At 40.8% G+C, this 23,141-nt stretch overlaps 1 protein-coding gene across 3 annotated transcripts in view; it reads left to right on the forward strand.

The window, feature by feature from the left end:
* Window positions 1–9,252, forward strand: part of AKT1 (AKT serine/threonine kinase 1) — a 75,629-nt gene extending 66,377 nt beyond the window's left edge. For all 3 annotated transcript variants that reach the window (XM_086749069.1, XM_086749071.1, XM_086749070.1), the window contains exons 12-14: window positions 2,161–2,248; window positions 7,059–7,161; window positions 7,620–9,252. In XM_086749069.1, the coding sequence (XP_086605195.1) occupies window positions 2,161–2,248; window positions 7,059–7,161; window positions 7,620–7,699 (271 nt within the window). In that variant the 3' untranslated portion in view covers window positions 7,700–9,252. The remainder of the gene's footprint in view (window positions 1–2,160; window positions 2,249–7,058; window positions 7,162–7,619) is intronic.
* The last annotated feature ends 13,889 nt before the right edge of the window (window positions 9,253–23,141 follow it).

Below are 23,141 nucleotides of genomic sequence, written 5' to 3' on the forward strand. Positions count from 1 at the left end.
TCCATATCCAAAATATGAAGTTTCTATCGTTTCCATGTTCACTTTGATTGTGTTTGTTTAATAGTATAGATTTTTAAAAGGTAAGTCAAACATCTGGGGTTTTTCTTGGCATTACCCTGAGTATGTATTTGCCCTTCATGGAACAAAGGCTTGTGTTAGATAATGTGTTCTCCAAAGCATTTGTACATGGCTGCAGCCAGCCAACTTTCCTGCATGCTTCTGTAAAACACGAGTCAGGTTGTTTTTAGCTCATAGTTACTCCTGAACTTCTGTGCAGAAGTGCAGTTTGTGGATAAAGATGACCAACTCCACCCTCTTCTTCACCGGTCATCGTCATCTGTGCTGGGGAAGCAACGAGGAGCCTGGCAGAGACTTGGCAAAGCCTCTAGACCTGTGGGGAACCAGCCGAGAGATGATTACTCAGAGAGTTTGTCTCTGTTCCCAGGCTACCCTGGAGTTTGTCTCTGTTCCAGGCTGTTCTGCAGCTGTATAACGTGCTGCCAGGCAGATGGGAGAGCTGTCATCCAGCTTGTTTTGGCCTGTGGGGCTCCATGGTGAACTTCAGGCATGCTCTTGGTCTTGAGCTTACCTGGGGAAGGAGAGCATCACCCAGTACTTTGAAACTCAAAGCCTGGGGACCCATTCCTTGTTCCACTGCACTTTTCCTGAAGGAACATGAAGAAACAAACCCTTAGGTTGCTATGCCACTAAATGGAAATGGGCCAGGAAGCAAGCATGGACTCTGAACTGCTGGTCACTTCTGCTTGGTCTCTCTTGTACAGCTATGGCCTCTGCCAGCTTGTGCTCTCTGAAGATGGTGCTCAGACATGACTGAGAGGATTGCATGCACCAGGATCTGTTCCCAGTCAGCAGTATGGACAAAGTGTCACTATGTTTGACTCCTCTGCGCTAAACGATTGTCCAGTGCGTTCCCAATAGCATTGTGCCTTCAAGCTACATCCCAGAGCACGCCGTGCAGTCCCAAGCTGTAAAAATACCGCTTCGATGGGCTGTAGCAGCCTTCACATTATCTCTGATATTTTGAACCAAAACTCTCGTCTCTGTCCCCAGACAATCATGTATTAGGGCCACAGGGTTACCATATGTGTCCCGGAAGAGGTTCAGGGCCAACTGCTCTGCAGCATGGATGAGGCCTGGCCAGGCAGCTTGGCTTCAGGTTCAAAGAACAGTCCTTGGCCCTTTTTTCTGTAGCAGTATAGCTCTAGCCTTGGTCATGGAGAGCCATTGTTCCAAGCTCTTAAAATAGGGGTAATATCTGTTTGCCAGTGGCACCAAGAGAGAACAGGCAGATACTAGAGGTCAGCCTGGATGAACATGGTGGCATCTCTTGTACTTAAAATCCTGAGTGTCCTCTTAACCTTGTTACCTGAAAGTAAGTCTCCTGCTGATTACTCAGTATGTTTCGTTTTCTCGGTGCATGCCTTTGCCTGCAGATGTGGTTCAGTCTTTCAGAGAACATTTTAACCTCCACAGCAGAATTTAAGCATCTGTTAGCTCAAGACTGCAACTAAACTGATCGCATCTATAAGCTGTGTGGACAGTTTTATTTTGGAATAAAAGTGCTTTATCTTGATATACCTTCAGTCAATAAAACACCCTTTGTGCTTTCGTGATGCCAAGGAGGAGGAGAGATTTGCATACAACACGATATTATCACTGCAGTTGTCAACTGTTTTCTTTAATGGAAATTTAAATCAGGTTGCATAAATCAGTTTGTCTTAAAAATCCTTGCCTCTCTTACACTTCAAAATCAAATTCATTTTTACTGGTGGCAACACTCTGCTCTGGAAAATTTTAAGGGGTAGTCACTTGTTAATTTAGAAAGAGAGACCTGCTGCGGTCCCTAGGGACAGCATCTTTCCTGACGGGCAGGTCTTTTGAACTGTGATGATTATTTTTTTCTTTGTTTGTTTAACAGAAACCTTTATTCTAATTCTGTTTGTTAGTATGTTTTCAAATCTTTTAGTGGGAACTGTTTTGAAGCCACAGCTCTTGCATAAAAAACAAATATGAAGCAAATGCTAGAACTGATCCCAAATGTGTTACATAAACTCAGAATTTCTTCACTAACATTTAATAAAAATGTATGAGAAAAATAACTGTGCACAAACATTAAATTACTTACTTTGCCCCAAACAGGTTAGGTGGTGGTCCTGATGATGCCAAGGAGATTATGCAGCACAAATTCTTTGCTGGCATTGTTTGGCAAGATGTATACGAGAAAAAGGTATGTATACAACTGTTCTCCCAAGGGGGATTGTAGCTGTGGATGTACTGGATGTTTCAAATTTTGTTGCCTTCTGTAAGGTACACAGAAGCCCTCCATGGAACAGGTTTGCAGTTGTTTTTAACACAGCTAAATTGCTTTGTGTTTCTTAAAATACTGTAATGGGATTACTTCTGACCCACAGCTTTTTTCACAATGAGAGGAGTATCTCTCAATGAGATACTTGTTTCTGTGACTGAATAAATAGGATGTAACCAAAATTGCTTCCAAGTTTAGACAGTATATAAGCTTTTAAAATGGCTTTGTGAATTCTTGTTGCCGTTGCTTGCTGTCAGCTGATGTATCCCTTGCAAGCCCAGGTGTTATTGTTGGGTCCTGAGCATTTGGAAGCGAAACTTCCTAGAAGCAGTAGTGGAAGATGGGCTGTTTGTTCCCTTTGCGTTTTTCCTGTCTTGAATTATGAAATTAGACTGAATAGGCAAGTGCAGAGAAGCGTAGGCTTTTACCTCAATCCAAGCTTCATATTTTTCCTTTGGTGCCAGAGGGGTGATGTGAAGTGTCTGCACTTCATGGTGCACTCATTGGTTTTCCTTGAGACGCACTGAGTTCATAGGCTTTCCAGTGGGGAGCCACTGAAGTCAGAGCGCCCAGCCCTTTCCATATGAGTGTGCTTCATCGGGTGTCTATGCCTCACTCTCCCTTTGTTCACAGGTAACCGATTCCACTCCTCCAAGATGCCCTGCTTTGTGCATTCAGGGTGATCTGCTGTTGTCCTCTCCCATTTGATTCTCACCAGCCACATTTTCCGTTGCACTCACATGGAATGCAGCTAACTAAAACAGGGGTCTCGTGATTCGAGGCTCCCATCTACTGGTGCCACATGGTCTCACTCAATGCCAGCCTTTCCCAATTTCCCTCCTTCCCCCTGCAGCCCCTCATGATATCAGATCTCATTTGATCTCTAAGTACAGTTTAGTTCTCCCTCTGGTTGGTGGGAGCAGGTAAGAAGCTTAGCAGAAACCAAGTTTTAATTCTTTGGAGTCTTTTGGTAAAACTAATAGTGATCTACTAGCAATGTTTGTATTCTTTAAAAAAATAGAGCAGAACACCACTGTTCTCCATACCGTAGTGGGAGAATTGTCCAGTGCCGATATATGATTACAAAGACTGCTCTGTTTCCTTCTCTTCTTTCACTTCCTCACAGATTTGTGTGGCTAAAGGGAACTGAAAAATCATAAAATAAGTTTTTGTGCCTTGAAAGCGTAGATAGAATGTAGACCTCTGTCTTTTCAAAGCATCCCTTGAGAGAGAGCTGTGTGCAGCCATGAGGGTAGGAGGGAGTTGCATGGAGTTTATTCCGTATAATGTAAAAAGTATATCTGAATTATTGTTTTAAGCAAGAGGTTATGTCCATTTTCGCCCAGCTGACAAGCTGAATACTTGGAGTTTTGCTTTTCTTTTTTTTTTTTTTTTTTTTTTTTTCTCTCCCCTCCAGTTTAAGGATAAAAGTCGATAATAGGGCTCACATGTCTTCAGCACAGTTATTTGTTTTTTGATGGTAGTCCTGCTTCCCTGAATGGAGGAGAAATCACACAAGCTGGAGGCAATTTATTTACCTTTTGGACTGAGAAAGCCTTCATGAATTGTCCCATAGTAGTACTGACTCAGATTGTTGTGGAAAATACCAGGAAATTCCAAATGTTACGTATTTTGGAAAAAACACTGTGCTAATTGAGGCTATTTCTGACGCTGGCATATCTAAGGAGACTGGATTCTGGTTTTGCTCCTGTCCTGTTAGCATGTGCGTCTGAAATTGGATGTAAACCATTACCTACTGTAAAAATAGCCATGCTGTGCAAATGAAGACATTTCAAAAGGCCTGTGAGTTATTGCTACTTACATTCTGAGTGGTCCAAAAAGAATCCTGCAGCATTTACCTGAAATGCAATCTCACAGATAAAAACTGAATTTTGTCAGCTGGCTACAGGTGTTCATGTGCTAAGCTTGGTTACCCACTGTCTCTAGATAATGGTGAATGTGTTTATGGATATGGGCTCGGGGTAATCGAGAACACTTACTTTGTAATTAAGCATTTTGGAAACATAGCTTCGCTTTGAATTATATGGAGTTTTGAATAACTGGGGTTGTCCCAAGAATATAAAATATTCATTAGACTCTCCTGAAAGTGTGGTGGTGTTTGTCTCTGGTGCAAAGAAAGGTGCGATGTAACTTGCAGTTGTTTGCCCACCCACAAGCAAAACATACGCAATGAGATTTTAATCACATGGTTTTTTCTGGTCTTTTTTTGTCTCTTAAACCAACGTAAGCCTGTGGGTATCATGCTGGTCTGCAGCAGTGGGAGGCTACAGGTGGCACCTCTCTGCCAGTTGAACTGCAGAGCTCTTGCAGTGACAGCTTTTCAGTAAAGCAACATATTTGCTTGGTAAAGCCAGCGTTAGAGCTTTCTGCGGCTTTCCCTCTGTTTCCAGCTTAATGTTCTGAATTTGACAGCTAGTGGAAAAGAAAAATTGTCTTGCGGGTACATCATAATCTGTCTCAGATTGCTTTTAACAGATACTAAAATAAAAGGGAAAATTATACAGGCAGTGCTAGCCCACTACACGTGTCTCCTGACTTAGGATTGCTGCTCCAAGTCATTCTGGTGTGCGTAGTTCAGGTGTCTGCTGCAGTGCCCAAGTCCTAAATCACTCTGTGCTGCACGCAGCAAGCTAGAGCAACTGGGAGCATTGCGAGTGCCAAAACCACCATTAGCTTAAAAGGACAGACAGAACGTCACACACACGTGCATGCACAGCTTGTCAGAAACAAACCAAGGCTCGCTTTAAGGATTAGGCAGAAAACTGCTGTAAGGAGAAAGAGAACAGAGGTAAAATGTGGAAGAAAGAATGCTCATCCTCAACAGGGTTTTTATACAGAATATGGTGGTGTGACTTGATTGAGAATCGTGTTATTAACTTACAATGTGAAGCATTCCCTCTTCAACAGCTTCAGGAGGACTGCAAGGCTCAGAGTGACTCATGCTTTGGGATATCCTGTTTCCTTTTCCTTTTTAAATTCAGGACATAAAGACCACTTCTAAGGACCTTTTTTTTTTTTTTTTTTTGACAGGAACACTTGCCAGGCTTCTTGAAGCCATCCTTGGGCAGAGAGGATCATTAGTAATTAAAAAAAATTATTATTAATGTATACTATAATTATGCTCTCTTATAATAAACAGAATTTTTATGCCCCTTAATTTTTAAAAATTGGTTTTAAACTGTAGAATGTTTCATTGTATTTGGAAATACTACCGTATGTGTAGATTACACTTGTTAAAGTCTTTACATTGAAAAAGGAGGAGCTTTATTGGATTGTTGTGTGGACAACACTGTTAGGTGCTCTCAAAACAGATCAGAAAGACGATCCTGGCAATAGGGAGCTTGCAGCTAGTGCTTTTCTTATTTACCGACTTGCGAAGCAAATGATTCCTCAGATCTAAACTGGAGCATAAGTTGGGGGTGGGGAAGAGATGGGTTGTGCACTGAAGATCTGCTGGTGTTTTCCAGGTAGTGACTTCTGTCAGTGGTGGTCTCATTTCTGTACGAGCAGAAGTGCAAGTCTCGGGGTCACTGCTTAATTCCAGTTGGAGCAATTTACCAGTTGCCTTGATAAATCTTTCCCTGCAGTTTCAGATTGGAAGCCATACACTTCCTCACTCACGCTCCTAAATTGTTGCCTGATGTGGCTCTGTGCTATTAAAAGATGGCCATGCTTAACCCCAGTGGTGGGCAAACTGGAGCCCAGCGCTGAGAGCTATTACATGTCCTCTGTGAGAGGCCTGAGAACAGTGTTTACATTCTGTTTGTACCGCATCCTGCAGTGGGGAGGTGAGCGAGGTCTAATCCCAGTTCTGTTGCCCTCCGAAATTGTACTGGTTCCAGCTCTGTGCATCTGTATGCAACCAGCTCTGCCACCCCGCTTCCCAGGCGCGCTCCTCCTCCAGCCCCAGTCAAGCAGCTCCGCTCCATCTGGAGTTCCTCTTGCTGGAGCTTGCCGAGGTACACATGGGTGATTACCAGCCTGTCTGCCCGAGCGAGTGTCAAGAATAAAACCCAAATAATGCGACTCGTGGTGTGACAAGAGAAGAACGTTCACTGCTAAGCATACTCAATTTTTTGTAAACACCCCAGATTTTCTAAGTTCAGAGCTGATATCAAACAGCTTTTGGAGACCAGGACTATAAATGCTTACTGTTGCTGCTGCCTTGTCCTAAATTCTCCTGGGTTGGTCCAACCAGCAGCACAGTTGCAGTCAGAGCTGCATGGACACGGTATCTCTCTAGCTAAAATTTTTTTGTGAACATTACAACCCTTGTGGTGATACGCAAGTCTAGCTGATCAGTTTGGTGTCGCTGAGCATCTTTCTTACTTGTTTTCATCCTCCTCAAGCATAAGTCTGACTAAATGCAGTTGGTAATTTCCATATAATTAGGTGGGGAACCAGCATATACTATTATTTTTAAACATTTGTAAGCATGTTATTACTGGAAGAAATGTAAGAATTATAGGTTTTCTTTGTGCAATTAAATCCTAGAGACAAAATGTCTTACATGCCCCATAAATAGGAAGTGGACACCTAAATAAATACTTTTTACTGTGTGTGGTTCCTTCTTTATGAACTGGCATTTTTAAAACTTATTTTAGGAGTGTAGGGAAAGGCACTGTAGCTTGTAACTCTATTTTAAATTCTACCTGTTGCAAACAGTACTGCAAGAACCTGTAAATGGACAGTATGTTTTTGCTTTTCATAGCTTGTACCTCCATTTAAGCCACAAGTTACATCTGAAACAGATACGAGATACTTTGATGAAGAATTTACAGCACAGATGATAACAATCACTCCTCCTGACCAAGGTAAAGTTTCCCAAATGTTGTTCACTATGTTCTGCAGATAACCAGAAATAATTTACTGTAATGTTACCTGGTCTCTTTAGAACATGTGAAAAGGCATCAGTTTAAACTTGCAGGTTTTCTAGATAATGTATTTGACCAAGAAGTTGGTACATTGGTGTGAAACCTTCCACACATCTTTCCAGTTTGGAAAATGAAAACCCTGTTTTAGAAGACAGTGAAATTATTTGTACTGTTGTCTTTTCCAAATCTGCACATTCCCTCTGGAAAATAATTCTGTTCATGAGTTTTGCACTAGTACATCTGCCACACACTGTGTATATGCAAGTGGACAACTGAAAAAGTCGACAGTGGAATTTTCTGAAATAACTTTACCATGCATTATCTTACTGTTTGTTTACTTAAAATCGGAAAGGTAGCAAATGTTGTCTACTGTTTTTTTTTTTTCTTTCATTTTTCAGATGACAGCATGGATTGTGTAGATAACGAGAGAAGACCTCATTTTCCTCAGTTCTCCTATTCAGCCAGTGGAACCGCTTAATGTTTTGCAATGTTTTCCCATTCAGAAACAAAACAGACTGCATTTTGGGGACCTTACTTCAATGGACACTAGAGAACTTTCTATATTATCTGAATTACAAACTGTGTTTGTATTACGATTTAGATGAATTTGTAGGAAGCCTCACAGATTCTGTATTTAAAACAATTCTTTGATGCATTTTTGAGAAGGAAAACAAATCCATTCTTAAAGTATTACATCAAGGCTTTTATGCTGAATGACTGTAGGTTTTTAAGAATATACACCAAAACTGTTTACTTTAGAAATAATTAAGGTATTCAACATATCAGCAACTCTGACCAGAAAATCCCCTTATTTTATTTATTTCATACAGTTCATTATCTAAATATAGAATCTGCACTCTGAACAATTAGATTTATATAGGAAGATGTAAGACTTTAGTAGCTAGTGCAATAATATAAGCAACAAAGTGAACAAACTCTGGAGGGTTATGGTTCAAACTCATTTTGGACAGCAGTGAAGTGTCATCCAACTCCAGAAAACCAACTATAGGAACAGCATTAATGGCCTCAGTGAGGTAAATCAAAAAGCAAAAGTTATTTTTGTTATAACATCTGCTACAAGACATTACATATCAGACTGAATCCGGTGGAATTGCCACGTCGTACAGATGGGTATTCCATTCTAGACAGTGCATTTAATTATTCCATTTGCATAGAGTTTAGGAATACCTCGTAGGATTGGCTTCTCAGAACCTAGAAAATGCTTGATTTACCGATCTAATATGAAATGCAACAACGCAAAATCACACTTTCACCACTGTATAAAGATACCATACAGATCTAAGTGAGAAATCATCTTAATGAGTGAGTCAGCCAGACAAAAGTACATTTTGGCACTGAAGTAATGACTTGTTGCCGCTTTTTTTTTTATGAGACGATATATGAATATATATAAACACTTAAATGATTTTTTTTTTGCATCATGCCAGATCATTTCTTTTTTCTTGAGTGTGCATTAAAGGTATCAGCCAACAGTTCATGGTGCCTTCTCACTCTTGAAGATTCACTTTAACAGTGTTTCCCATGTATAAGAAAAAAACTAGGTTGAAACTTCTTATGTGTTTGAATAATGATGGTGTCAAAAAGTGAATTTTTTTTTTGTTTTTCATTTTTAATCTTAGTGGAAAATTCCCCACACCCTATTTTTGTTGTATCATGTTTCTTTGTAATTTTCATAAAAGCAGTCTTATTCTGTCTCTGCTGCGAATGAATTTATTCCATTGTAGGTTGCGTTCTCTTAAATTGCTTTTTTTTTGGTTTTCATTCTCTTGACTGTATAAAAAATGATGACATGTACTGCAGTTAACTAGCATTTAATTTTTTTATTTGAAAGGGAGTATGTTATGAAAACCCTCGCTTCCCCTTTCCATCAGAAGGTGCTGTATTTGCACAGAGAGCCCATCATCTTCACTTTTTTTTTTTTTTTTAACAACATTCAACTTTAGTATTTTTTCTCATGATATGAAAGTTTCCCTCTCCTCCAAATACTTAAATAAAAATTGCTTTAACAAGTTAGGGTCTTATTTCTTGTGGTAGGAGCCTTCTGAATTTGTAGAGATGCAACACTGGCTCCAGTTTCTCCAGTTTGATGTGTGTATCACTGAGGGGTTTAGGCTTTTCTTCCCCTCTGCAGTTGTTTCATCTCTGTGCCGATCATTATGCAAAGATAATTTTGGAAAATGTTTGTTAAAAGAAATACAGTCTGTGCCAGAAATAGTTTGTCTTGAGGTGAATGAGGACAGGCCTCATTTGGCTGTCCTCCTGATGCCGGTGAGATTGTGTTACTGAGCCCTAATCTTCCAAGGTATTTCTGTTCCAGTCACTTGGGCCAGTGTACAATCTATAATACTGCGTTTCCTTTCTGGGGACTAATATTGGTTGCTTCTAGGAGGTAGTTGTACAAGGCTGGAATGTCCTTTTTCAAACAAGAATACAGAGAAAAATACCAGAACATCTGAGAACAACTGCAGTGTGCTTCAAGGTAAGCACAGAAGTTGGAACTGTTGTAAGCCATTAAACAGGCAAAATATTTTTTGGATCAAGAAATAGGCTGTAATTCCCTGTAGAATGTACTGCAGTTGATGCAGGGAGAGAATGTGAAAGGAGGGATCTGTGTCTGTAGAGGATACCTTGCACTGATGCTGGACAGCCTATCCCATTCTGCAGGTCTGGTCTCCTAACTGCTCTCCTTCCTTTGCTTCCAAGCCTTCATCTGAGTTTCCAGCCAGCCCAGGGACGAAGTCCAAAGAGCTCTTCTGCAAGTCTGCAAGCCTTGACAAGTTCTGAACTAGCACACTTCATATATCCAAATATAGGCAACACAACTGAGCAAGGGTTACCATAATCTGCCCCAGGAAAACTGGTCTTCCAAATGCAGGAACAGACATGGGTCGAGTTCTGTTGAGGTTGGTTGTGTCTCAGAACAATGCTTTTCTGCCACTTGTTGCTAATGGATTTTTGTTTTAATTCCCACATGTAAAATGGAACTTCAAAAAAAAAACAACAAACAAAGAAGCTGCCAAAAAGGGCTAGGAATCTTAGTGTTGTTCGCAACAGTGAGCTGTGAGGGCCACACCTGAATGCATGGTCTTCTGGATATTTTCCCTCATTTTGCCTGTGATTATTCAAAACACCTTGCCTGTCGTCTATAATTGAATGATTACTGGCGTTACAGCTGGCTACCTGCAAACATAAAATGCGTTTGTAAATTTGGATTTAGCACAGAAAATCCTATCACAAAAGTGATCTTAGTGTGTTCACCTCCGTTTGTTTTTGTACCATGTATGCAGAGACTGCATAAACCTTGCACGTTCCTTTAGCTCTTCTATGTGAAACCCCCAAACTTTATCTGTACAGCCAAAACCTCCTCGTTATTCCTTCTGGGTTTGACAAATATCACCTTGCTCTGGTGTCATACATCACAGTGAAGAGGGTGCATCCCAAGGGCAGAACATTGGTAGTATACGTATGTTCCAGCCCAGGAACTCAGACTGGGAGAAAAGCAGAAGGAAAAAAACATTTGCAAGAGTAAATAAGTAACGTGCAGTTCTCTTTGTCCCACTGACTGCAGTCAGGAGATGAGGTCAGCTGAACACTGGTGAAAACAGATCCCCTGCTGCTTGTGCGATCTGGGGTTAAGAGATACTGGCAGAAGCCAGGTAACTGCAAATTCTGTTTTATATTCTCTTCTGTTAACTAAAGCATCCAGTACCATCCCATTAGGATATGCCAGGCTGTTCTTCCTTTAAACTGGGTGAAGATCACTGCGGCTTATAGCATTCCCAGCCTTGCACAAACTATGACCTCCCATCTCCCGCAAGAAAATAAACTGCTCGCTCTTCTTTTTTCTTTCTACACCATCACACCTCCAGAAGGTAACCTCCACACGCTCCCCAGCTGCTGCACTGCTGTCACGCAGGCCTCGAGTACTTGATTTTTTTCCTGATTTTTCCACCCGAGAAGCAAATGATGACAGCTTTTGGAGTGGCCTTGATTGTTTGAATTTGGTGATCCTTTTTTTAACTAGGGGTGAAATTCCTTGTCTGCTACTTTATATTGCTTACATGCATTTATCGCTCAATACAAGAGCACTGTATTCTTCATACTCTTTAAAGGTTTGTGGGTTTTTAAGATCTCTGTCAGATAAAATACCCTTTGATTTTTAGAAAGCACATGATGCTAAGACAGATTTTTATCTCCAGTAGCAGCATTTAGGATGGTGGTCCCAAATTAGAGGTTACAACCGATAGTGGGAATGCAAACTCCAAGGAGATGGAGTGGCAGAAGAGAAGCCCACACACGTGAAGTGCCTGTAAGAGTTGCGTGGGATTTCTGCCTGAGACGTTTGGGAAATGACAAGTTAGGAGGAAGGATTGATTTGTTTCACTGTATCTAAAAGAGCTTCAGAGGTAAAAACACATTTGAAGAAATGAGTGTCTGTAAAAGGATCTTGTTTCTTCAGTGTGGCAAATGAGTGTGTTTGTCTTCCACTTTTAGCTCAATTTTCTTAATAACAGGGAGGTTAATTGCCACTAGAAGTGAAATGAAAAGAACACACAGTGCCTATAGCAAATGGGAGCTTATTATCCCCAGTGCAGCTGAGTGTACAGACGCTTGGTAGCTCTGTCTAATGGAACATATGTTGCATTCTAATCAGGTGATGACTAGTTGCTCTGTCTGAAATAATTTAAAACAAAAACGTTTTATTACAGTAGTTCCTGTGTGTCACTTCCCTCCCCCCCCACTTTTTTTTTTTTTAGTATTTGTTTGAATTTTTTTAACTGCTGGTCATTGTCCTGGATTTGTGAGCATGGTGGATCCTCTCTCTCTCTCGGACCAGGTCTAGGCCTTTGTATGTGAAAACACTACTTCCCTCTGTGGTTTTTCAGTGTGCTTGTAGCTCAGTTCTCAGTTTCTCCTTTGCCAAAGCACTGATTCACATGGTCATCTGCCTGTTACTGCTCACTGCCTGTTTCCCCAGAGGTGGATTACTGCATCTTCCTGTAGTAAAAGTAGCCCTGCTCTATGCTAAGATTCTATTTTTATGATTTTTTTTTCCTGTTTCTTCATGTCTTCTGTCATATCACCGTAACTGCTTGTATTCTGCACCTTCACCAGGTCTTCAGAGTTTGTTTCAAGAAGATAATGACTTTGACCCCCACAGAAGCTATTCTTACTTTGAGTACAAGAGTGAAAATTCTTCACAGAAACAGAGGAGACACAATTCCTACCCCCAATGTTGGGATCTTTAGTTACTTGTAGACTCTACCTACTTGCACTATTATATTCTTACAGCAGGGATGCTGTGAGCCAGAAAGCTGTTGTGTAGTACTGAGAAAACAACAACAACAACAAAATATTGTGATCTTCAGCACAGTGCCTAGGAATGAATTGAATTTGGATTAAAATTATCAGGAAATAAGTGCTTAAACATTATATTGTTTTGGAAAAAAGCAAAACCAGTAATACTGTTCTTCCTTCAGCTTATTGAAGTAGAGCGACTGGAACAAACTGGATTTCTTTAAGGAAGTCTGGCTAACTGTGTTTGGAGCAGGGGCACTGGGCTAGACGAGCGCCAGCAGCCCCTGCCAACCTCAGCCAGTCTGTGAGGCTGTTCAGTGGTTTAGGTCCTGGATTTGAGAGCACATGCTTGAGTGAGAAAGGTTGTTCATGTGGGTGGTTTTTTTTTTTTTTTTTTTTTTTTTTGTATGTATGTATACTTAAAGACTGACAAGCCCTGTACACTACTTTACTTTCATACAATCTGTATGACTTGGTAGAAGCTTTGCTTTGAGATGCTTGCAATAGTACAAACCCCACCTTTTCCTCATTTTGTTTTACTCTGGTCATCCCAGGTTCACTGTCCTTACTGTTTTAAGCAAAGTCTGTATCTTTGTTGAGTTTGTACATGTTTTATTGATCATTTTCTCAGGTTTACAAAGAGTACATTGTATTCTAGTACACTGTCACTTACTGAACTGGCAGTTGTCGGCGCAGCCCTCTCACGCAGGAACACCAACAGTTGCCCTTGCGTTGCATGAGATGGGCACAGGCAGGCTGGATACGCCAGGTTTCCTCCTGGCATGAACAGGGAAGTGATGAGGAGAGAAAGCCCAGCGTGGTATTTACTCTTTCAAGGGCAGGATGATGTCTGCTTTGCATTAGGCTTTGCACTCTAACAGGATCCTTTGGCTGGTTTTGAAAGGCTGTATTAACATCATGACCACCAGGCACATTCAGCTGCACATTCAGCTGCTTGTTTTGGTGGTTGCTGCGTTTCCTTCCCACAGTGTCATGCCCGAAATAGATGCCTTAGATGTTCTTTTCACCTGTCTGCTACAGGTCACTCAGTAGTTGTTTCTAGTGCAGGCTGGAGCTGCCAGCTCCCTTAAGGTGGCTGGCACCTGGAGCTGCGCAGCTGTACCCCATAGCTTTGCACATGCTTCCAGTTTGCCGACTGCTGTTGACTATTCCAGTTTGACTTAGCGCTCCTGACAGAATTGGCTCCAGCGGCTCGCCACACGTCGGGAGCCCCAGAACGGCTGAGGGCAAGGTCCGCACTGCGGAGGCTCCTTAGCCTGAAATTGGCTTTTTATTTTTAATTCAGTGAAGTGCAAATCTGACTTCAAACAACAATGGCAATGCCTTTTCCCACACACACACAGGCCTGGCACCTGGGGAACATACAGCATTTGAGTGATTTTTTTTTTTTTTTTTTTTTTTCTTAATAACTAATGAACTTTTCTAATGTATTTGATAAATTGCTCCAGTGATTTTAAAGGATTTACGGATGTGCAGAAACATCAAAACATCAGCCCTTTAACAAACTTCAGGAATGAAAAATGGAGTGATACTATGCTTCAGATGGTTGCAGCATAGACTAAGCTTTCCAGCTGCTGCAATTGTTCCTTATTCTGATGTTGTTGGGGGAAATGAAACTAAACAGGAAGACAGGAATACCTGCTGACAGACCAGTAATGAGCATAAAATGAAACTGAATAAAAACAAAGTGGAAAGAGCAAGGTCACTTGGTGCAACTGCAGACTGGAAAGCTGCAGAGGAAGGGAAGTGTAAGAAAGCAGGACAAAATGTACATATTTACACAGGTGAGGCTGTCATAAACTTAATGTGTAACTAAGATAAAGAGGTTAAACTTAATATCTCCCTTTACTTGATTGTAAAACTTGAAATCACATTACTCTTCCCAAGTTTTACTTCCTGTGCTCATTTGCTCAGCTTCTAAGGAAGTGGAGATCAAAAGTCACTGCTTGTTATTTAAAATGGATTTTTTTTTTTAACTCTCATAATCAGCTTACTGAGTTGTGATGAGGGTGGTGCTTTGAGAAACTTGTCACATCTGTGCTTTGTCAGAGGTAGGGGGGGGGTATCCTAACATTGTAGGAAAGCACTGAGATTGACCGATGAAGTCAGTGTGGGAGGGAGGCACCGGTGTCCGGGGTTCCTCTGTGCAAAAGAGTCATATCAACTTTCTTCTCAGATCAGTGCTGGTGGCCCAGTTTTTATTAGCAATCTCCCAGTAATTAAAAAATACAAGCATACATTACAAGAAAGAAAAAGTCAACAAGGATACTTTTCAAATATGGAGAAAACTCTAGGTATAAATACACCTATTTTTCTAGCAGGTTCAGTTGAAATTTTCACAGTATGAGGTCTTAAGTAGCATACGATAGGGGTACACAGGCTGGTGGAGGCCCCAAGCACTCGAGGGCTGCTGGAGAGGAAGGCTGTAGCAGCACAAAGAAGCTTCCAACTCCCCATCTGGAAAAATCCCCCACAGGAGCAGAGGCAACGGCAATGCCATCTGCCTGTCTGCTGCAGAGCAGATCTCTCCTGGGAGCAGGAGAAAAGCTGCCACATGGAGGTGGGCTTTCACTTCCCTGCTGCACAGAGGCTGGATGCAGATTGCTGGTGCTACCTGTAGAGACCAGGCTGCTCTGTTCTGTCCCTTCGCCCTTTCTTAAGCCAGTTTTGTCTGAATGTCAGTTTTCTTTATTTTGCCTTTTAACGTTTTCCTTATTACACTTTCCTCCTTGCTTGTTTCTTCCCAGCAGACAAGAAAGAATGGATTTCTTCCTCCTCTTCTCCCCTGCCTTCTCATTCTTTTTTATGCCTTCTTAGCCTATTTCAGGTCTTCTTCTGCATTCCCTTCTAGAAAGTGTTATGAACTGACATACCTCTTGCTTTAAATAATTATGTTCTCTTGGGCAGTGTCCTGATGGTGGGTGCTCCTTTGGTCACTGTGACACTTCAGCAACCCAATATACCACTAAGCTCCCTTTTAAAGGTTAAAGGAAGCTGCAAAACCCTCTTTCCCTGGTCTCTCAGGCAAGTGCAGATTCAACGAGCAAAAGGAGGTATGGTAGTTAGTTCATAGTGTAGTCCTTCCTTCTCCCATTAGCACTGTCTGGTGTGGCACACAGACTGGGAGAAAGTCGTGGCCATAGCCTCCAGCGTGGGTCAGGACTGTGCCTGCTGCTGGTCTGGGTGTGGTGGCTTCTCTAGAAGATAAAAAATACTGAAGACAACCGAGTATTTGCCTTTAGAGATGGACATAGGAGCTGTACTCTATCAATGAAATCTTATTTGGGATACTACAATTCCTTACTGTAGTAAGGAGAGTTGAATTTTGTCATCAGACCCAACCCTATAGTACCGCTTTACATTGTCTATATAAACCTACATCCTCAGGTTTCCTGTAGAATCTTGACTGATGTATTTTGGCATGAAATATTGGCCTAAGCAAAGAAAAGAGCATGTCTCCCATTGAGTTTTAAAGTGGTTTCCTATTCCTATTGACATTTTTAATATCAAAAGCACAACTAGAAATCACGAGGGTAAGACGAGGTGTTAACTGCCCAGCACCTTTCATCATGCACTCCCATTTTTTAGTAGAAGTGAGTAAGTTATTTTTTAAAAAAAAAATAAATAAATAAATCTGGTCATCCCTTGCTGTCTGGCATCCATTTCTGTTCCAGGGCATCCCTAAATTTGAGTAGTTTTCAGCCGGTAAATGTAAGAAACCTGGAGAGAGCAAAACAGACCAATGTTCTGCCCTGTATCTAGCTTATCTTTTCATTGTGGTATGAACTATCAAGTCTTACCTATTCAGAGTTTTCTATAAAAATACAGTTAAATCCCTGATAAGTCATTGGTTGAAAATTGCTGACGGAAGACACTTAACATATTATCTTTAAAACTCTTATAAACTCTTAAGAACTCTGTAAAGTCTGGGAAACTGACACCAGTCTTCAGCACCCTCGAGTTCCCTGCCTCAGTCTGCAGTCTGTACATCCTGAGATCTATTTAATCCACTTTTCTAGTGGTGTGAAAGGCTTGCAGTCCAACTCAAAAAAAAATGGTTAAACTTTGGAACACAAGACTTAATCATACCCTTTCCCATCCTACTTCTACAGAACCACTGAGGCTTTCCATCTCTGGCACCCATCCCTCATTGTCCCCTGGGACCCCCTGATCTAATGTTCTAAGAGGAACCGGGGGGAAGTCCTGCCAGGCAGCTCTGTGGAAGTTGCCCAAGAAGTTTCAACACCCTATTCCTTGATGATACTGTCCCATCCTTTAGTTACCCTGCTTGGCTCCAGCTAGTCTGCAGATGCAGCTTCAAAATAAAGACAATATAACCTCCATATTGTTCCCTGCCCGCCCCCTTATTTAGGCAGCTAAGTGAAATACAAACATATGGACTCCATAAATTCTTTTGTGAATGATCCTTTGTTAAATACTCAGCCAAAGCAATGGTTATCATTAAACAAATAACGACAATGCTAGAGCATAATACAAATCATAACGTGGGATGAGATCCTGAGCTGTGTAGCTCGGTTTGCCCAGTGACACGAGGCTGACTTACACCAGTGCTTTGGGCTTGGTGTCAGCGCAATCAGCTAACAGCTACAAAGCCAACAAGGAATCCACACTATCCTCTTGCAAATCTTGAAGTGCTCTTGGAGCTTGCTAAACTCTGAATGAAATGATGTTTTGTAGTGTTTACAGAAGAACAGTACATGATAGTAAATCTTTCAATAAACACACAGCATAAACAAGAATGTATCCACAGCTAAGCAAACCAGACTAAAACAACTGAAATAAAATACTGCTGGAGACAGGTTTAAATATAGACTGACTCAAGCATGTGAAGAGCAGTTCTACTGCTGGGGCAAACTGTCTCTCAGTAGTATGAAATGCCACAGGGAATGTGTCAGAATAGTTTGCTATAACAAACAAACACACATGCACACACCCCCCAGCCTACTGAATTTTTTTTTGTAATTAATGGTAAATTTTTATGTGCAATCTAGGTATTCCCAAAGTTTTCTGAACAGTAATGAAACTTTAGAGTATGTTACATCAAAATAAGTATCAAAATAATGATCTTCAATTTACGTCACACCTTTCAAAGAGCTCAGTTCATAGCACTTTTGCTTGTGTGGCATCTGACCAGATTGTCAAAACTCATTCTTACAGGGTGCTGCAGGGTACTATAACTTAAGTGATTCATGCATGCAGCTGTTGGAACTGCTTGTTGGGTTGTGAAAAAGCTCACGGTGCCAAGTGCTGATCTAAGAGAACTCAGATCTCCATCAGCCGTCTTGGCTCTGAGTAATTACTGAACAACAGATGGTAGCATGAGTTAAGCAAACTAAGAAACTATTCTGAGTGGAGGAATAAAGTTAAAAGCCTCACAAGAAATGAAATTCTCAAGAAAATACAGAGAACAAGTGGTGAGATTTGAACTAGTTTTTACATCCAAGTGATGTATGCCACTAAACATTAAAGGGTAGGTAGTCTCATTTCTGACAGTGTTTCTGAAGCACTCATTATTATGAAAGTTTTCATTTAACTTGGGCAGAAGAGACTACCTGTGACATTAATATTACAGACATTTCAAACACAGCTCAAGCCATAGCTCTTGCAGATTGAGCTATACTTGCACGGTAAAACACAACCAAAGACAATACCTGCCACTAAGGAAAAGATGAAAGAACTCCAAATCGCACCATTTTGCAGTAGTTAACAAGCACCAGCAACAATGAAGGGACAGCATAATGAGCTTCGATGATCTCTTCAGCAGAGCAAACACAGCACTATGCTTCCACAAATGGAAAATGCATTGCTGTGAAGGCGAACAGAAGTGCACAAGCTCTTACCGTATCCGTATCAGTAGCATCATCACAGAAGGAAGAAAGTCAGTATAAGATGTAAAGAAAAAAGGTTATAGCAATGATCCTAAACACAAACAGATGGATATTGGAAAGTGCATGGAGTAAACAAAGAGAAGAAGACTTCTTGGTCTCACTAAGACAGTGTACTCCAACATTGGATAGGTGAGCAAGAAAAGACAGTTTCAGGACTTAGAGATGCTTGTGTTCAACAGTGCTGATACAAACTCACATGAATGAAGCAGTTTTCTACAAAACATCTTTACTCCATGTGATGGCTAAGTAAGAAAGTTCTTGCATTCATCTGAAAATCTGACCCATCTAAATACACAGGTGTCTTAAACCATTGCAAGTAGCAATACATGGGACCACACCCAACTGAGACCAAGTCCTCTCACTTTCAGAGAAGTGAGGACTTCCTGGTTTACTTCCAGGTTGTTCTGGAAGTATTTGAGCTGGCTTTCTTCTTTTAACAGTTATTTTTTGTGAGGAGACCGTGAAAATTTGCACATTGACTATATATTTTCTGCCATACATGTTACTATACTTAAATTCCTTATACTGTTCATCCAGAATGACTACGGTCCCAGGCTTCTAAGCTTGTTTTACTGAGTTTAAAAATATTTTAAAATCTAATTTAGGGCAGTAAATAATCTCGCTATCACGGAAAGAGAAATCAGAACAATCAGATTACTCATTTAGCGAGGTATTACTCAGTGCAAGAAAGTGTGGGAGAATTAAGCTCCTAAAACGAAACTCGCTGGGACTGAGATACATAAAAGTGCATTAATTTCTGTATGTAAGGTAGTTGGTTGAAAATGTAATCATTTCTTTTGGCTCGGGAATCTACATTCTGCAGAGTGCTGCACTCTACAGCACAGCCCACTTAAGGATGTAAGTTTCATCATATCAGTAGTTCTAGCAGAGTAAACAGGATGTGAAAGTGGAAGTGGACATACTAAGACCACATATCCTTTTACCAGTTCCTCATTTCTGACAGCTAGCAGTAATCAATGCTTAGGAGAACAGAGGAAGAATGCAGCAGGTCTAAGAGTGCTGAAGAGTTTCAGCAGTACTATAAATTCCTAAGTGTGTTCAAAAGCACCTTACATGAATATACAGCCTTGCAAGCCCAAGAAAAATCATAAAGTACTTGTGCTTTTGATAGACTCTGAAAGTCACAGGCATGCCCCACCTGTGAACTGGAAGTTGCCAGGCTTCCTGTCCCTTAGTGTCAGCTCTCTGCACTCTAGGGTCTTCAGGACAACTAAAGCCTACAGCAACACCTCTGGATCTCACACTCAAGGGGAACCGTGCTGCCTCTGCTCTTGCTAATGCAGCCCAACAGTTTACCTTTACCACGGCAAGGACACACTGACTCAGCTGCAGCTCACTCTCCAGGACAGCCAGGTCCTTTCCTGCAAAGCTGTTTTCTAGTCAGTCAGCACCCAGCCTGAGCTATGGACATGACTGTCCCAGGGCAGGACTTCACACTTAACTCTCACAGAATCCAAGAGGCCCCTGCCTGCCCACTTCTATGGCTTGCTGAGGCTCCTGCACTTCTTCCTTCAGGAAGTGACCACTGTCCCCACCCAGCATCCTCCAGGGACTGGCTGAGGGTCTGTTCTGTCCCATTGTCCACAGCATTAACAAAGACATCCAACAGCATCAGTTCCAGTAACAACACTTGAGGAATGCTACCGGTAAACTGCTACTGGTTGGGTTTGCCCTGCCAGTCACAGCCCTTTGTATCTGACAGTCCAGTGAAGCTTCTACTCACCTTGTGGTTCACCTGTCCAAAACCCTACCTCTCCAATACGGCTTCCACAACAGTATTTGGGGGACTGTGTTGAAAGCCTTGCTAATGTCAAGGTGAGTGCCATCCATTTCTTTCCTCTCATCTGGTGATGCTCATCTCATCAGAAAAGTTAGCTTGGTCAGACATAATTTGCCCTTGATAAATCCACGTTGACTGTTCCAAATTATGTTCTTGGCCTCCATGTGCCTGAATGTAGTGCTGGACAGCACTAGGATTCACATGATCATCTTCCTGGGGCCTGAGGTCAGACTGACCAGCCTGTGATTCCTCAAACTGTTCTCTTCAAAGAATGGCATAACCCTCACCTTTTCTCAGTCATCAGGACCATCCCCCAGTTGCCACCACCATTCAAAGGTGATGGACAGCAGCCTTCTAGTGATGCTAGCCTGCTCGCTCATTTCTAAATCCATCTTTACTATTGGCACAGCAATCACTCTTTCCTGTCTTTATGAGAAACAACTTGTGTGTGATATATTCCTTTAATGCAACAAAATGTGGAGTGTGACAGAAGGTGTTTGGTCGGGTTCTTTTTGTTGGTGGTATTTGTTTGTTTCTTAAGAAAAGTGATACAGCTGTGTGTTTATGATACTGATATCTTAAAATTCAAAGAATAATTTTATCAAAATATATTGATGAATGATTTACATTTTGTTTTTGTCTTCATAGACAGCAAAATGGTCATCTTAAATTTTAGGCTGTACTTTATGAAAGCTACTAAGAATTCTGGATAAATAATTCTGGTTTGGAAGCATTTGTTTTGGACCTGCAGATTTACGAGGGAGATATTTTAAAACAAAGCACCTCCCCCTAAAACTACCACTCCAACTCTAACTGTATCAATTAAACTGTGAGGAATTCAGAAAGAAAAAAACAAACAAACAAAAAAAAAACTTGGGTAAGAATCTACACAAAACTAACACCGTGATGCCACCTTGTGGCTTTAACGTGAAACTTCTACCGAAAGGTAAAATGGGATCTTAAATCTCTAATCCGATTAAAGTGGACTCCTGCGCAAGGAGCCACTGGCAGTTTTCACAACTTCAGTGCAAGTTGAAGAGCATGTGTGTGCAGAACAGATCAAGATAGAACCTGGTGAAACGATGTTGATTTTGACATCGCTGTGCAGGTTATCAAGTCGACATCTGGCCCCACTACCTACCACTGTATTTGTGAAGGAAAGAAACAGGAAGACATCCGTATCTTACAAAGCAAGCGAAAGCAGAACAAATGAGAAGGGGATCATGATTTCTACTATTACATTTGAGTTAAATGATGTAAGAAAACACAACTAAATAAATCTTAAAGTTTAAAGTAAATCCATCCAACAACCACAAAATGTTTAAGCAACAACCTCTGCAAGAGTAAGTAAAATAACATTTACTATCAGGTTTTAACGGAAATCACAACCACAAGAACTAAAAAACTTGTAATAAAAAAAGTGTAAGCCATAATAATTTGATTCCAGTTGAAGCTGAGGCTTTTCCTTAAGGAAAAGCAAAATAACAAAAGCCCAGAATACACCACTCTAGCAAATATATCTAAAACTTGTATTACAATGGTAGCAGTTCAAAATGCAATTAACTATAAAAAGTATATTTCAATATTGTTAGAAATAAGTTTCTATACAAAAAGAAGAGTTATGTATATAACTGATAGTCATTAAAATATCAAATATACAGTGTCTGATCACTTTCACTGTATTGCAATTTATTAATGTAAAATAGAAAGTAAGATTTAGAATACTTTTCTTCCAATTTTCTATCCACAAGCAGTGGATAGCTCCTATTTATTTTTTAAAGAAGCATTAACATTTTCTGAAGCCTCTTGGCTACTTCTAATAGGTTAGCCAATTTGCTTCAATACAAACGAAACACAGTGTTCAAAGTTTGCTACCTTCCCCTTTAAGACTCAGTAATGAAAAACCCTAAAGAGAGTGGAAGAAACAGCACAAGGAAACTCAACATCAAGGTACACGTGGTCTTTCTTAGCTTTATCTGTCCTCATGCAAAAGCCTGCTGGAAGAAAGATGCTCTCTGGGAAGAGCTTCCCACCAAGCCTCTCATTTCACACGTGCAAAGCTGTAACACCCAACATCATGCGACAAAGTTTGGCTGTACAATCTTCATGCTGCTGTAGCAGTTTTGTTCTGCCCATCGGTAGAGTGCTTCTGTTGGATGCTTTGAGTTTTTCTTACCTCTGCCTGGACAAACCCACACACTTCTACAATAGCTTGGGATCTAAGCTTAGTCTGATAATTGATGGCAAGCCACCACATAGAACACAGGAGAAGCTTGACATACACAGAACAAACTTTGGAGATACACTGTCACACTCTATACTATCCGGGGTTTCCCCAGGCACTGAGGATTTATCGCTAGGATTGAATTTTTTAATCCAGTCTGATCTCATCAAAACACAAAACCATCATGCAACTACTAGTAGGGCTCTGCATGGTTAAAGAGAAGTACTTACTATTTGTGTAGTGCTGGCATTTGCTGTTGTCTAACCAATTCACCTAGAGCCTAGTTGTACATTTTCAAAAAGAATTAGACATAACAAACCTAGGGACAAAGCTACTGTTTCCATTTCTAGTTCTTGGTTGCACCTCTTCAAAAAAGATTCAGAATATTTAAACCATTTGTAGATTGCTGCCACTTCCTAGTATCTCACACCTGATGGTAGCAAATATACCACAGAAGCACAGCATAAATGTCTTACCCGCATTCATAAAGAAAAGAAAAAATAAAAAAAAAAATCAGACATCATCCATCACTTACATCTAAATAACTTTGGGTTTATGCCCTGTCCAAAGATAAAATCCAGCTGCATCTAGTTATCACCTGCCCAGAAAGGAGAGGAAAGAAAGAGAGAAAAAAAAAAAAAAAAAA

Source organism: Chlamydotis macqueenii, chromosome 5 (assembly GCF_036417535.1).
Source record: "Chlamydotis macqueenii isolate bChlMac1 chromosome 5, bChlMac1.mat, whole genome shotgun sequence".
NCBI classification, from domain to species: domain Eukaryota; kingdom Metazoa; phylum Chordata; class Aves; order Otidiformes; family Otididae; genus Chlamydotis; species Chlamydotis macqueenii.